Source organism: Vitis riparia, chromosome 17 (genome assembly GCF_004353265.1).
Source record: "Vitis riparia cultivar Riparia Gloire de Montpellier isolate 1030 chromosome 17, EGFV_Vit.rip_1.0, whole genome shotgun sequence".
In the NCBI taxonomy this organism is placed as follows: domain Eukaryota; kingdom Viridiplantae; phylum Streptophyta; class Magnoliopsida; order Vitales; family Vitaceae; genus Vitis; species Vitis riparia.
The window spans coordinates 18,451,306-18,466,216 of record NC_048447.1 but is presented as its reverse complement, the minus strand read 5'-3'; the positions used below and the strand labels follow the sequence as shown (position 1 = coordinate 18,466,216).

General features: G+C 33.9%; 1 protein-coding gene across 2 annotated transcripts; it reads left to right on the top strand.

Annotated features, from left to right (window-relative positions):
- The first annotated feature begins 5,220 nt into the window (after window positions 1-5,220).
- Window positions 5,221-14,833, top strand: LOC117904417 (mitogen-activated protein kinase 9). 2 transcript variants are annotated; one of them, XM_034817005.1, is made up of 11 exons: window positions 5,221-5,643; window positions 6,476-6,884; window positions 6,970-7,097; window positions 7,249-7,308; window positions 8,973-9,122; window positions 9,338-9,493; window positions 9,617-9,754; window positions 9,841-9,914; window positions 13,168-13,269; window positions 13,845-14,079; window positions 14,339-14,833. In XM_034817005.1, the coding sequence occupies exons 1-11, from the start codon at window positions 5,368-5,370 to the stop codon at window positions 14,411-14,413; spliced, it is 1,803 nt and encodes a 600-aa protein (XP_034672896.1). In that variant the 5' UTR covers window positions 5,221-5,367; the 3' UTR covers window positions 14,414-14,833. The 2 variants fall into 2 exon arrangements, with proteins under 2 accessions (XP_034672896.1, XP_034672897.1); XM_034817006.1 differs by lacking the exon at window positions 5,221-5,643 and adding an exon at window positions 5,705-5,793.
- The last annotated feature ends 78 nt before the right edge of the window (window positions 14,834-14,911 follow it).

Genomic DNA, 14,911 nt, shown 5'->3' with positions numbered 1-14,911 from the left:
AAACTATGGTTACTTTATGAGATATAATCGGGTTTCATGATAATGATTATCAATTTAGATAGGACTCTATCTGGCATATGCACTATATTCCTTTCCTACTTTTTGTGTTCTCCTTGATCGTATTTGTGTTTGTGTTATATGTTTTTGGCATATTCATATCAATTAGTTGCCTACTATGAGCTTACTTTCTATTTCCTTCTTTGGGCTGGTTTGATTTTGGTTTCAATTCTAGTTTGTATTGATTTGTATTTGATTATAAATTATTTCTTTGCCGATTTTAATATCAGGACTGGGGCTTCACTTACTTTTTGTGAAGTGGGAAATGCTCCTCTCATTAGCTGATGGCCACACTGCAACTGAAAGGAAGAAGCCAGCTTGGCCTTGTCAATTGGAGGTTGATTCCGAGGACCTGCTTGGAGATTGATCATACTAATAAGAACTTCAGAAGAAGAATCAACCAAATGTTGGAGGGCAATTGTTGAGAACTCTAAGCCTGAGAAAACAAAGGAAAAAACTCGTGAGGTCTAAAGCAGAGGGATGTAAATGTAATAGACCAGATAAAATCCTATTGCAGCACCCATAGAAACATTAACACCATCTTCACCATCCCTTGAGGAAATTAGCCGTCCAGACTTAAGTGACACCATATTTGATCTGGCATGCTCAACACAACGCCATGTCTTATTAATGGGCAAGAGAAGGTACATTGAAGCCCATATGTTTGAGATTATCTCTGTGATTCACACCACCTGCACCCACCTTACTCGGGAGGTAACATGCTGTTCCCAATGTCTATATAATTCATTTTTGCTGCTTTCATCATGTAATGATATCATGGGAAATTGTGTTTGCAGAGGATATTCAAAGATATTAGAGTCTTCACTGAGCAATAAGTTCCTCTCAAAGCTTCCATATCCACATATGTAACATCACAAAAGGCTTCTATATCAACATACACAAAGCAGAGTGAAGGTGAGGATTAGATCTTCAAAACCACTGGTGAGGGTGCCCCATCAGTTGGGGCGAATGCCAGGATGTACAATAGAGGTGCATGGTCTCAGGTTCGATTCTTGGCGTTGGTTGAACGCCCCAGATTACCCACTGGTTGTGATGGGCACGATGAACACTCGGCACCCATGGATAGCGGGCTCAGCCATGAAGAAAAAGGGGCTTCAGAGAATCTGGGCTTTAGACGAGGAAGAACTTCAGCAACCAAAGCAATGAGGCTAACACACACAAGCCCAGGCAAGCGCGTTCTAAAGCGTAACTAGTGTGTTAAGAGCAACCAAGCTGCCCAAAACAAAATGAACAAAGCCTACAGGGAACTTAAGAAAATTCAAGGTAAAAGTTAATGGGAATGATAAACATTCTAATGGCGCAAATAACATTTCGAATTAAGTATCGTTCCAATTGTTTTTTTTCAAGTTAAAAGTAATCAACTCCATAAAGGCTTTTTTCCCCATCTTGGTTGGGCTTTAAATTGAGGATTCTGCAAAAATATTAGACCGTTACTATGAAGTGATGGCTTTTAAATTAATTTTTACTATTATCATATTTGTAAATTTTTTAATTAAATAAAAACACACCTGTCGTATATGCAGAAAAAGAAACGAAGTTGTGAACGTTTGATGTGGAAGGCAGAAAGCGTTAGATTAACCCTCCCATAACTGACTAACTATCTTGAATCAAGCAGACCGCCAGAAAATCACTTTCTTTCAAATGAGCTCTTGTGGATCTTATCCTGCTTGGGTATCTAAATTAAAAATTTAAAAGAATATGTTATTCAACGGTTCAATCCATATGATGATGATGGTTGAGGCGCGTGATGAGAGGGAGACCTCCAAAAATACAGCAAATAAGTGGTTGGCGACGCGGATAAGATGAACCCAGCTTTTCATGCTACCCCATCTCCACATTTTCAAAAGTGTTTAGTTTACCGATACAACTGGACAGCGATCTTCCCCTTCTTTCCTTTCTCTCCTTTTGAAAAATTTCTTATGTCACTTTCATCTTTTATCCAACTATTTATTCATATCCTCCTTTATATAAATGCATATAGTATGTGCTTATCATATTTTAGTAAAAGCGATGTAACATCATTAATAAAATAATCCGATTAAAAGGATGAAATATTCGAAAACTAATCCTTCACCTTTTTTTCAACCTAAAAAATATCAATTTTTGATAAAAATATCTTCATATTTTTATTATAAAAGTAACTCTTTCCTTTAAAAGATATATGTAAATAATGAAAATATTGAAGGATATTTATGTTAAAAATTAATTATTCTTCAAGTTTAAAAATGGGAAAGATTAATTTTACAAATTTGAGATGTTTTCATCATTTTTAAATTTTTAATCAATTAATCCTAAAATAATTAAGATATCACTATTACCTAATAATTTTCATTCATACTCTTAAAATAATGTGACGTGGCTTGCAAATTTTAATTATGTGATTCACATTTTTTTCTTGTGTTTTTTTCCTTTTTTTTTAATATTTTGAAAATTTAATCATGTGGTGATAACCAAACTTGAACCTCAATTATTGCCAAATCAGTGACACGCATGTGATCGTGCCTAACACGTGTATGGTTCACAACTGACGTCGATTACAATCGAATGGTACAAAATAGCCTAAAATAATTTTTTAACGTTTTTTTTTTCATTGAGCGGAGATTGTCTGATTTTATGTACTTCCAATTTTCATCATTTTAATCTAATATCATATCCCTTTAAAAGTAAGCTGCCCATCAAGACTGGGACAGACAGGAGGCAAGTGATACTAGACAGCAACCTCACACGTCACGAGAGACATTTTTAAGGCAACGCAAACGGAAGCAGCCACGTGTGCAGAAAAAATCAATTAATCACTTGATTGAGAGAAGCAGCTGACCTAACCCTTCATTTTTTCTACCTTATCTATACTATTAATTATATCATATAAATACAACGGTCCATTTATTTTTTCATTCGCCTTGTGATTTAATAATTTTCTAATTTATATCATTATCAAGAAAGTCACAATTTAATTAAAATTAAAAGGATAATACGAAGTAATACTTATTATAGAAGTGAGACTTGACTTTTGATGTCATATATTGTGCAATAAAATTAAAAATAAATTAATATATACAAGACCTTAGCATTATTTGGATAAGTGCAAGTAATCTACATCGTTGTCTATTAAATAATTTTTTGAGTTTTAAATGGTTAAGTAACGGGGTGTTAGGCTTATCATCATCGACTTTTAGCCAAAAGTTTAAATTTGGTCGGGCTAATAAGTCAATTGAGTAGGTATTTAGTAAACTTTAATATTTTTTATTTAATGACGAATTCAAGTTAAATTATTTTTAAGTTGTCAACTTCCAATTTATTACCTGTGTTTTTTTTTTAGTATTAAGGTTTTTAGTAAAATTAATTTAAAATTTACTTTAAATTGTTAAATTAATATAATTATTTTTATTAATTGTCATTAATGTTTATTGTTAAAAATTTTAATTAGTATTTTTTTTCATAAAAAAATGAAGCAAATGAATTATATTAGATGTACTCAAATGAGATAATAAAAAAAATGGATTAAGAATAAATTAATTATTTTGATTTAATATTTAAAATCATTTTTAATTTTTAAGTTGTGATATTAAGTTGTTTTTATTAAATACGCTTAATTTACAAAATAAACTTAAGTTGTTAAGTTACTTTAATTCATTAAGTTGATTTATCAAATATTCTCAAATCATATTATTTATACGTCATTTTCAATAACTTTTTGGTTAATATTTTTGTATTTTTGTACTAAACTTTTTTAATTCACCAATTATTTAGTTATGGACTAAAGATGAAACAATATAAATATTAAGGTTTGTTTGGTAACCGTTTTTAAAAACAATTATAAAAAATAGTTTTAAATAATAATTTTTAGAAATTGTTCTATAATTTTTGTAGTTTATTTGAAAACTTAAAATATTTTTAACTTATTTTCAAATTTAAAAATATTTTTCATATTTAGTATTTTATTTTTAATTATATATAACTTAGAACACCTTGCATCTCTTTTAAAAAATAGTTTGTTTTGAGAACAATTTATTTTTAAAAATTTTATTAAAAAAATACGAAATTTTAAGAAATTAAAAGGCATTTATTCATTACATAGTGTAACTCCTTCTATTATGATTGAAATATATACGTTTTGGAAGCATTGAGTTAAATAAAAAATAAATAAATTTAAAAACAACAATAAATGGTGTTTGAGTAGCATTAAAAATGGCAAAAGATAGATTACATGACGGAATGTAAGTTTGTTTAATAGAAATGATGACGGAAACGTTAGATTGTGATGTGATTTGTCCACGTGGTTTTCTACAATTATAATATTTGTCCCCTTATAAAAAATAACGGTGGGAACGTGACACAACGTGCCAATTATCACATTTTGTCTCTTAAATAAAAAAGTTGATTTAAATATTGTACTGCACATTAATCTTTTTGTAAATTCCCTTTATGCCCGGCGTGATGGAAGGCCAGCATGTTTGTTATATTTATATGGATTTAATTTAATCATTAATTTTTTTTTTTAGGATATTTAGAATAAAATGGCAGGTTTAAGATTTTTTTTTTTCAAAAATCCCGCAATTAGGTTTAGGACAGGTTTTAGGTATATAAAATTTGTAATATTTTATTTTTTTAATAAATTTATAAAATTCCATTCATATTTAAAGAATGTTTTTAGTAATATATTTGAAAAACACATTTAGTTTTAAAAAATATTTTTAAAAAACAAATGAGATGTTTGATAAAATTTTAAAAATGCTTTTAAAAATTATTTATAAAGATTATTTCGATATCATATCCTAAGATTGTATTCTAAAAGTCATTATTTAGAGGACTCATTCCCGGACTTATTTTTAGTCGAAATACTATTAACTTTTTATTTAATCTAATTGCATTGACAAAATGGTGTTGAAAATGGCGGTTCATGTTGCCAATATTGAATGGATCAGGAGAGACTTGCTCAAGAAATTAATTAATTTTATATTTTTATTAAACTAAAAAAAAATGGAGATTTTGTCATACGTTCATGAACAGGACGGATGATGAATGGAGAGAATTTTCATTGCAGAAATGATTATAATTATTATAATTTTCCATTTAAAAAATGATTTTAAGGCAACATTACAAAAAGAAGGTGTATAAAATGGGGCCATGTTCGTGGTTGTAAACCCAGAAGATATTGAGAGGTGGCGAAGGGAGAGGGAAAGTAGAGGGAAAAAGCAGCGGCGAAAATGCAGACAATCCTTTGGCTGCGAATCAAAATCGAATAGCCACTGTACAGTGTACACATAAAATTTGTATGTATATTTATTTATGGGGAGTGGAACACTGGTGGATGGCGTTCGTCGCTGGTTTCAACGCCGCTCTTCAACCTCCTCCACTACCACCACCACCACCAACAATGACTCCAACAATGCCGCAATCCTTGCTTCTTGTGTATTTGTGACCGAAGTCCACGCTCAATCCTCAGCTTCAGCCACACAGCCTCGTCCTCATCATCAAAAACGACAGCCACAAGACCCGGAAGCAGCCCCTGCTTTGACGCTCATCAAAGTCCCCAAACGACGACCCATGGATCCTCACAAGAAGGTCTGCCTTTTATTCTCTCCAGATCTCTCCAAAACAAGGGTTTCGATTAATTTTTTTTTATTTCCTCCAAACGGTTTTTTTTTTTTGATTCATTTTCGTGTTGGGTAGTTTTCAAGTTAAGAACTCTGCAGGGGATTAAAGCCAGTTAGAGTATTATTTCTTTCTTATCCTGACTTGCGTTTATTATATTTGGGTTTTTGGATTCTCCCCCCCAATCGTATCTTGTATGATCAGTATGTAATCGCGCGCTATTCTGTGATCTGTGTGATCCTTCTATTATTCTCAGTATTTGAGACCGCAACATGTATGGATCATACGTGAATGATGAAATTATCAAATGCACAGGAATTGTTTGTTATATTCAATTGAAACACACATTTTTTCCCCCTGTTTGGGAGAAGGATTTCGTGGCAGTGGTCTGTTTGTAGGATGAAGAAATATAGAAATTTATATCTATTTCAAACAGTTATAGAAATGTTTGCTGGTAGGGGGCTTCTTTTGAAATGATTGAGATCTGGGAATTTATCAAATTTCCCCAATAACTTTCGAAAAGGAGAAAGCGAAATATTGTGAATTTTGTAGAATATTTTTCTTATCCTGTTTTTCTTAACGGTGAAAGGAGTCTTAATCAAATGGATTTTCTTGTCTTGCACAGATTCATCATTGTTGAGGAATATGCTATTCATTGATGTACGGACGACCTAGAATAATATTGATTTTTTAAAACTTGAAAAAAAAAATATTTTCTTCTCCATTCTGTACTAATTCAACCATTTATATACTTGATTAATTGATAAACAATGATTGCTAAGGGAGACCATTTTTTACTCAGGGCATGCCAGAAACAGAATTCTTCACAGAATATGGAGAGGCGAGCAGATACCAAGTCCAGGAAGTTGTTGGCAAAGGAAGTTATGGTGTTGTTGGCTCTGCAATTGATACCCACACTGGAGAAAAGGTTGCAATCAAGAAGATTAATGATGTCTTTGAACATGTCTCTGATGCTACACGGATTCTAAGAGAAATCAAGCTCTTACGGTTGCTTCGGCATCCGGATATTGTAGAAATAAAACATATCATGCTCCCGCCTTCTCGAAGAGAATTTAGAGATATTTACGTTGTTTTTGAATTGATGGAATCTGATCTTCATCAAGTAATTAAGGCAAACGATGATCTTACTCCCGAGCACTATCAATTTTTCTTGTACCAGCTTCTTCGGGGTCTAAAATATATACATACAGGTTGGTGCTTTTCAGAGATATTACACCGTTTGTTTGCTTTTATGTCCTGAATGTCCACTAATAAAAATTTTATGGTTTCTTCCAGCAAATGTGTTTCATCGAGATTTGAAGCCAAAAAATATTCTTGCTAATGCCGACTGCAAGTTGAAGATTTGTGATTTTGGGCTTGCTCGGGTGTCATTCAATGATGCACCATCAGCTATTTTCTGGACAGTATGTAGTCTTGCCAAAGTACTCCTGATATTTGCTGCATTTCTGCATATGGCCGAGAGAATTACTTAGTCTCTTTTATTTTAGGATACTAACTTTAAAATTTTTGAAAGCTAGAAACTTTAACTAATCATATTTATTTACTTTTTCAAAGGACTATGTTGCAACCCGATGGTACCGTGCTCCTGAACTTTGTGGCTCCTTTTTCTCCAAGGTAAGGTGGTTTTTATTTTTGATATCTCAAAAGTTTATTTTGGCTACCAGATCTTCAATTATGTTTATTTAAAGTAAATAAGATATAATAAAATGAGCACCAAGAATAGGGGTTCAGGCCATATACATGAGATGTGTACAAAAATCACTTAGAAAACAAAGAAAAAAATTCCTTATACCTCAATGACGACATAAAATATTCTAAGCTTATTCACTGTCCTTTTCAGATACTTCATTGGCTGGACTTCTGGTAGCTATTACCAATGAATACATCACTGTCCTTTGCAATTGTGTTTGAAAAATATTCTTGTGTAGATAACTTTTGTAGTTCTTGGTCTATGAAGTGGATGGTAGCATGTCCAAAAAATGAGAGAAGGTGAATAGTATTCACAGAGATCCATACATTTCCATATTCTCTTGTATTCTTCTGTTTTGATCTCTTCATTTTTCATCATCTTCTATTGAGATTCAATGTCAGAGTTGCCAACTATTCAAAGTTGAACTTTGATGGTTTGAGACAATGTAGGAACAAGACTTGGATTACCAGAATCAACTTGCTACCATGAAACGTTTTGGAAGTCTTCCTCCATAAGGATCACTCATTAGTTTTCCCATAAGACATGTCTCTTCAACTTTTCTTGATAAGGAGAAATTTGTTGGATTGGTGCCTTTTGAGGGCATTACTCAAGTGGCAAGGGGTTAGTGTGGGAAGGTGGGAGGTTCTTGGTTTGATTTTGGGGAAAAAAAGGTTTTCTATTGGGAAAAAAATGATGGGTTTGTTTTTTTCTTCATAATTTCCCAGATGCAACATATCTTTGTGTCTGCTACTTTGGTTCAAATGAAAGATTTGCTGTGCCTGACCAACAGGCTTATTCAATGCTCCAGAGTTTTCCATTTTCATAACAGGGTTCATAATCTTCCAGGCGCATTGATTGGAATTTTGAAACTTGACCCAGGAGTCTGCTTTGGTCATTGTTAGCCTGGTATATGTGTGGGCTGACTTTAGAAAAGTTGGTACTTAACATGGTATTAGAGCTATGATTAACTAGAGGTCTCGAGTTCAAGTTTCTCCTATTGCTTATTCCCTCATCAATTATCTATTATTTGTAACTGCTAATTTCTCTCTCTATGTGTGGGTATGGGTCTACACATAGGAGGGTGTTAGCTTGGTATACATTGCGGGCCCATTTTAAGATATTAGCAAAGTTGATAGCTTAACAGTCATGCACTCAACTTGACCAAATGAAATTATAGATGGTGATAAAGCAATATACTTCCTAATCTAGAAATGCATAGAGGAAGTGTCTGCACACACAATTGATGGGCAACTTTGCAAGATATAATCAGTTACTGGCCAATTAGTTGCATTCTTGGCAGTTTTACAGGGACTTTGGTATACTTTCATTCTATAGACATGCACAGAGTTTTACATGGATTTTGGTATACTTTAATTATAGTCACACACACACACACAAAGCTTATGCATTACATAGCTACGTGGTGGTGTGGTTTATCAATCTGGTACCACATGATTGTTTTTATGTTATTTCTTCTGTGCATGAGCTCTTTTGATGAAATATGACCTCTTTGGTTTATAAAATTTAAGTGGAGTTATGTTTTATTAAACTATATATCAAATTTCTTAAAACCTTCTCCATTTTTCAGTACACTCCTGCGATTGATATTTGGAGCATAGGATGCATATTTGCAGAAATGCTTACAGGAAAACCGCTGTTTCCGGGGAAAAATGTAGTGCACCAGTTGGATCTCATGACTGATTTGCTTGGCACTCCTTCTGCTGAATCAATCGCAAGGGTTAGTTATCTCATTCTAATTCTGTTTTTTCTGGTCACTAATTGACAGACTGATTGTATATTCCAAGTGGACACTCTCTGAATTTGGTTAGCTTTCTTTTTCTACTACTTGTTGATCTAACATTAATTTCAATGCTTTTGCGGCCAAAAATTGAGTACTTTTCTGATTTTACCTTACACCCACACATAGATGATTATTCTTTCATGACATGGCAGATTCGGAATGAGAAGGCAAGAAGATATCTAAGTACCATGCGTAAAAAACCATCCATTCCCTTCTCACAAAAATTCCCTGATGCTGATCCGTTGGCTCTTCATCTAGTGGAACGTCTCCTTGCATTTGATCCTAAAGATCGTCCAACTGCTGAAGAGGTAATAGTTGGTAATTCTAATATTTCGCTACTTCAAAATTTAAATTAAAATTGTAAAGAAATATAATCTAGTTGATTTGGGAACACTGTGCTTCCTAATATCACTGCATGTTTATGTTTGCAGGCTTTAGCTGATCCGTATTTTGATGGTTTGGCAAATGTAGATCGTGAACCTTCCACTCAACCCATTTCAAAACTTGAGTTTGAGTTTGAGAGAAGGAAATTAACAAAAGATGATGTTAGGGAGTTAATATATCGAGAGGTATGGGTTCACAACTTTCTTTGATGGTATTGTGGGTTTTATGCTGTCAGTAGAGTTATGACAAATTTTTGTTTAAATTGAAACAGATCCTAGAGTATCATCCCCAGATGCTGCAGGAGTATCTTCGTGGTGGAGATCAAACTAGCTTCATGTACCCGAGGTCAGGCATTCTACTGAATCCATTGTCACTCTTATAATGAGAGCTATCTCATTCTTCTACTAAATTGCTGGTGCTTTAATATACTTCTGCATTGATTCCCTCTCCACTGGATCTTAAGTACTAATATTTATTAACAATACATGATTAGTGGCTGAAATCTATGATAAATTTGAGTGACAAATTTGGATCCTTTAGAATAATTCGTAAATCTTTACTAGTTCACTACTTAGTAAAATGATTCTTGGTTGTGTTGTGTTTGCGGTTTTGCTCTTTAACAGCATCCGGTGCTTGTCAGAGGAATTTTGGTACCATTGTTACTTAGTATCCTCTAGAAGTTTGCCCTGTTGTGGCTTATAATTCTATGAAATATATCTCTTCAGTATCATTCTCATGTAAACTAGCTAATACTTATGATTTCTAATCCCAACTTTGATATTTGAATGTCTTTTCTATTTGACTAGTGCTTTTAATAAATTTCGCCAGTAAATGGATATTTCCAGTCATCAGACCAAGTTCATCTGTTTAGCACTCTTCATCCACACAATGCTTCCTATCTCCTTGTTTATTTTTTATTTTTAATTTTTTCCTTTAATTTTAATTTATTACTTTTTCACTCAATAGGACAGAAATTGCGGGACATGTTCCATTCTGGATTGTGATTCCTTATGAACATTTTATCTTCTTCTTCTTCTTCTTCTTACTATTATCATCATCATCCACAGTTATCAAATCAAGTTCTTCTGCTTATCTCTCTTGACCCCCACAGGGCTTCTGCTTTTTGTTGTTTTTCAATCAAATGGAACAGCATTTGCTGCTTTTTAAGCATAATGTCAATTTTGTTTTCCTTTCCCTTTTAGAACACGTGATAACTACTCTGGATAGCGCTTTCATTTTTTGACTTTGCAAACACCAAATAACGCATATACTTTGACTTATTATCTACATCTGATTTGTGAAGGTTCCAAATTAGAATTTAAGGTTTAATTTTGTAGGTGGCGGTATGGATTGTCATTAATCTCAGTTAGCCATTTATATACTGGTGCCGTCAACACCCCTGTATTTCATGGAGACTAGAGATCCATGCAAAAATGGGGAAAAGCCTTTTGTTGGTCTGTCATGATGAGAACCCCGATGGTCGAAGGTTAGAAAATCTAAAGGATTTCAAAGAATCTTCCTCACGTGTTAAATTTAAATCTCAAGAAGGGGCATAGCCCAAGGGGTTTTTGTTTTCATTCTAGCTCAAAAGCATAACATGAGAGTACAATAAACACTTCGAAGGGGCATTTCTCTTTCCCCCCTTTTATCAGTAGGCGGCGTTTCTCCCAGTAGGTTGCATTTTTATTTCTTTGCATGGACCATTTTTTCTCGGCAATCTAATGTCTTGGGAGTTAGCTCTTGGTGTTCCAGGCAAACAACATCATCTATGAAGATATTTAGGTGCCTGTGTCCTATCACCTTGATTGGGATCTATTCTTAAAATGAGCTACAAAAATAGTTAGGTAAAACAACTTAAACCTTGTCAGCTGATAATGAGAGAATGAAATTCGGGTAAATATCAATACCTATAATGGGTATTAAATAACTCACGAAGAGCTTCAGGCATTAAATATCTAGTATATGTCATCTTCCATCTTTTTCTTCTTTTGAGTCTTCTCTTTTTAGGGAGCCATCCTATATCTTGCATTTTCTCCTCTCAAACAAAAAGTTGACCTTTTGACAAATTCATGGTCAGGCTTATGTTTAGTTGGATTTATAAATGGATTTCTTAAATGGAAACAGAAAGTAATCATTTTCTACTAGTCTCAATCTCTTGTTAAGTGTTGTGTCAACTCAAGGATCTCCTGTGGTGTTTTAGAAGGTCTTCTTTTTCATTTGTTCTTGGGTGAGTGAGGGATTGGAGAGAAACTATGATTGAGAAGGTTTTGCTTCATTTGGTTGGTTTACCTTGTTTGCAAGTCTAATTTGATTGGCTGACCAAAATGAAACAAAAAGCAACAGGAAAAAAAATGAAATTTGCACTGTAGGGACAGGTCTAAACCCTTTAGCTGACATTTCAGTAAAGTCTCACCTAGATGGTTGACTTGGTTTATGAGGGTAATGCTTCAGTAGTAGTTTCCTAGGCTGCTTCGGTTACTAAAGTACCTAGGCAGTATTATCAATTCATGTGGGAATTCTGGATCTCTTCAGGAATCTTAGGTGAACTGCAAATGAGCTCCTAGATTGTCTGACCAAGAAACTGGTTTTTTGACTAAAATGAGGATTTTTGTAGGGGATTATTAGGTGTCCAACTTTGGAGGCTTTCATAGGAGATGATTTTAGGCCTCTTGATGTGATTGATTATTGATCTCATGGTTTTGGTTCTTTCTTGTTTTGTTTTTCTTGCTCTGTTGTAGTTTTACAGGATCCTTGCTTCTTCATTTTACTATTGATTTTTAATAAATGAAGTTGGTTTCTTCTGAAAAAGAGATACTTGCACAATATTTGCATAAATGACGCTTGTCAACTCAAGTTATTTGCTTAATTACACTATCTTACTAAAGTAGAGATAAAAATATTTATGTTGAATATAACCAGATCATAAATCTTCACTATGAATTTATCTAAACAAAAATTAGAGATACCGAAATTTAACTGTATACTCAAGATTGTCAACCTTTTTTATATGGCTGATGATGCGCCAGCCAACTTGGTTGAGTTTTGGGGTTTGTAGATCTGGCTTCAGGTTTCCAAACCCTGACCTAGAATAGCTGCTTGTTCTTGCTAGAGATATTAAAAGAGTGGAAAATTAATGTTAGTCTATGAATTTGTTATAGGTTCTAGAGATATTCAATGTTCATTTATTGAAATTTAAATACTATTGATATTCTCACCGTATTGTATCTGTTTATTTATTTCAGTTTATCTACTAAACATTATTTCCTCTTATTGAAGTTCCAGAACAACAAAATTCTTACTCAGAACTGCATCCTCTGTGCCTCTGTACTCACATAATCCACATGACCTTGTGACTCAAACAACTGACTAGTAGTTAAAATCATTTATTTCTTCTATTGGGCTTGAAGAAGTTTGTTAAGTCTGCAAATTGGCATTTTTTGGTTTTTCCTTTGAGATCTCTTGAGGCTTTATTAGTGTCTATGTCTCTGTTGCAAAGTCACAGCTAGATTCATGTTAGAAACACCCTTTCTATTATACAATCTTCTATGCTGGCCATTCTCAAGTGCTAACCCAGTGTTATCTTTTTATGTCAATCTAGTGGTGTTGATCGGTTTAAGCGACAGTTTGCTCATCTTGAAGAGCATTATGGTAAAGGTGAAAGAAGCACTCCACTCCAGAGGCAGCATGCTTCCTTGCCTAGGTAAGGTGTTGGACACTCATGCACACTGAAGCATAGTTAGGGGACACTGATTCAATATAGCAGGGACATCTCATCATGACAAATCCTAAAAATATAGGATAAGGATGCGAATCCTAGACCTATGAATCCCACCCCACAAAAATACCACTTGAGGAAAGGCTCATGGGCTGACCTACAAACACAGTCTGGTCAACTCAAGATTTTTGGAGAGGGTTTATATACAACTGAAACTTTCTTAATTCTGTTTCTTAAGGAAAAGCCCTCTTATGTTTTTAGAAAAAGAACATTATAAAACTAGCTGTTCTTTTAAAAAAATTGCATTTGAATGCAAATGTATCAAGGGTGTAGCCTACATATATCTGTAATTTAAAAGATTAAGAAAAGTGTTGGATGTGCACAAAATGTGTAGGGCCCATATCTTTTCATTTCTGGTCTGATATGGTTACAATGCCTTGCATTAGTATCCATACTATATACCATTTTCAGGTTTACCGCTCTAGTTCTACTAATTTGATGATGTCTTTTAAGATGTATCATCCAATATGTGATTATTATTAATTAATTTTTTTTTTCAGAGAGCGGGTTTGTGCACCTATTAATGAGGCTGCTGATGAAAATAAGGAATTTGAAAAGCGTTCTGCTGCCTCTGTTGCTACAACTCTTGAGAGTCCTCCAAAAGCTGAGGGTTTAGAGAAAGGAAATGTAGAAAATGGACCCAGCAAGCCAAACCAAAGTGCTCGTAGCCTATTGAAGAGTGCTAGTATTAGTGCTTCCAAGTGTATAGGTGTGAAGGAACAAAAAGATGTTGAGGTAAGTTATATGGCTTTACATATTTCCTGCTGTTTTTCATTTTGCTTTGCCATTCACGGAAATTGTTGGTGGATCGTCGTTGATGTAAGTAGAACTGTGTCACAAATCAGACCGATGAGTTAATAGCTTGCACATGTAGATCACCTCTTCCCCTAAGAAGTTGATTTCTCACAACAATAGAACAGGGTTAAATCACCTCTGGAAATGCAGAGGTATGCTTTTTCTGGTATTCTTACATAATTTATTTTGTTCTGATCAGGAGGAAACAATTGTCGAGCACGATGATGAGGGTGTCAATGGGTTATCCCACGACTTAGCAGCTCTCAATTCCTGATTTCAAACTTTTAACCTGATGAGTTGGAAAGAATCAGATGGCTTAATTGTTGTGCTCTGCCCAATTTTACCCGGTCTATGTGGGTCAACAGTGCTTCACAAGGGCCCATGCTGAAGATCTTCACATTGTTTCAGCTAGAAACTAACGGTAGGATTCAATTGTTACTATGTGTTGTTACATTAGAGAGAAGAATTGCCCTCTTATTAATTGATACAGAAACATGTTTTGGAGGAATCCAATGTGTATTTCTGCCATTTCAGAGATCTCAGTAATTAGTTCAATGCTACTGGGAGAAAACAGTTGTTTGAAGAAGCAGAAAATTGTTGTATTATTTTTTGAAGACCATATGAGAAATACAGAATTATTGTTTAAATGTTTTGGCTCCATTCAATGAAGGTATATATTACCAGTTTGATACAATGGTGAGGAAATGTTGGGGATTGATATTCAAACAGTTATCAATGCTGACATTATTGATCTTTACTATGCAAGAATTTC

Excerpts from the sequence above, each read along its gene's own strand:
- LOC117904417 (XM_034817005.1), top strand. The coding sequence starts at position 5,368 with ATGGGGAGTGGAACACTGGTGGATGGCGTTCGTCGCTGGTTTCAACGC. Across the intron at positions 7,098-7,248 it reads CATCAGCTATTTTCTGGACA|GACTATGTTGCAACCCGATG; the intron begins GTATGTAGTCTT and ends ACTTTTTCAAAG. Across the intron at positions 9,755-9,840 it reads GGGAGTTAATATATCGAGAG|ATCCTAGAGTATCATCCCCA; the intron begins GTATGGGTTCAC and ends AAATTGAAACAG.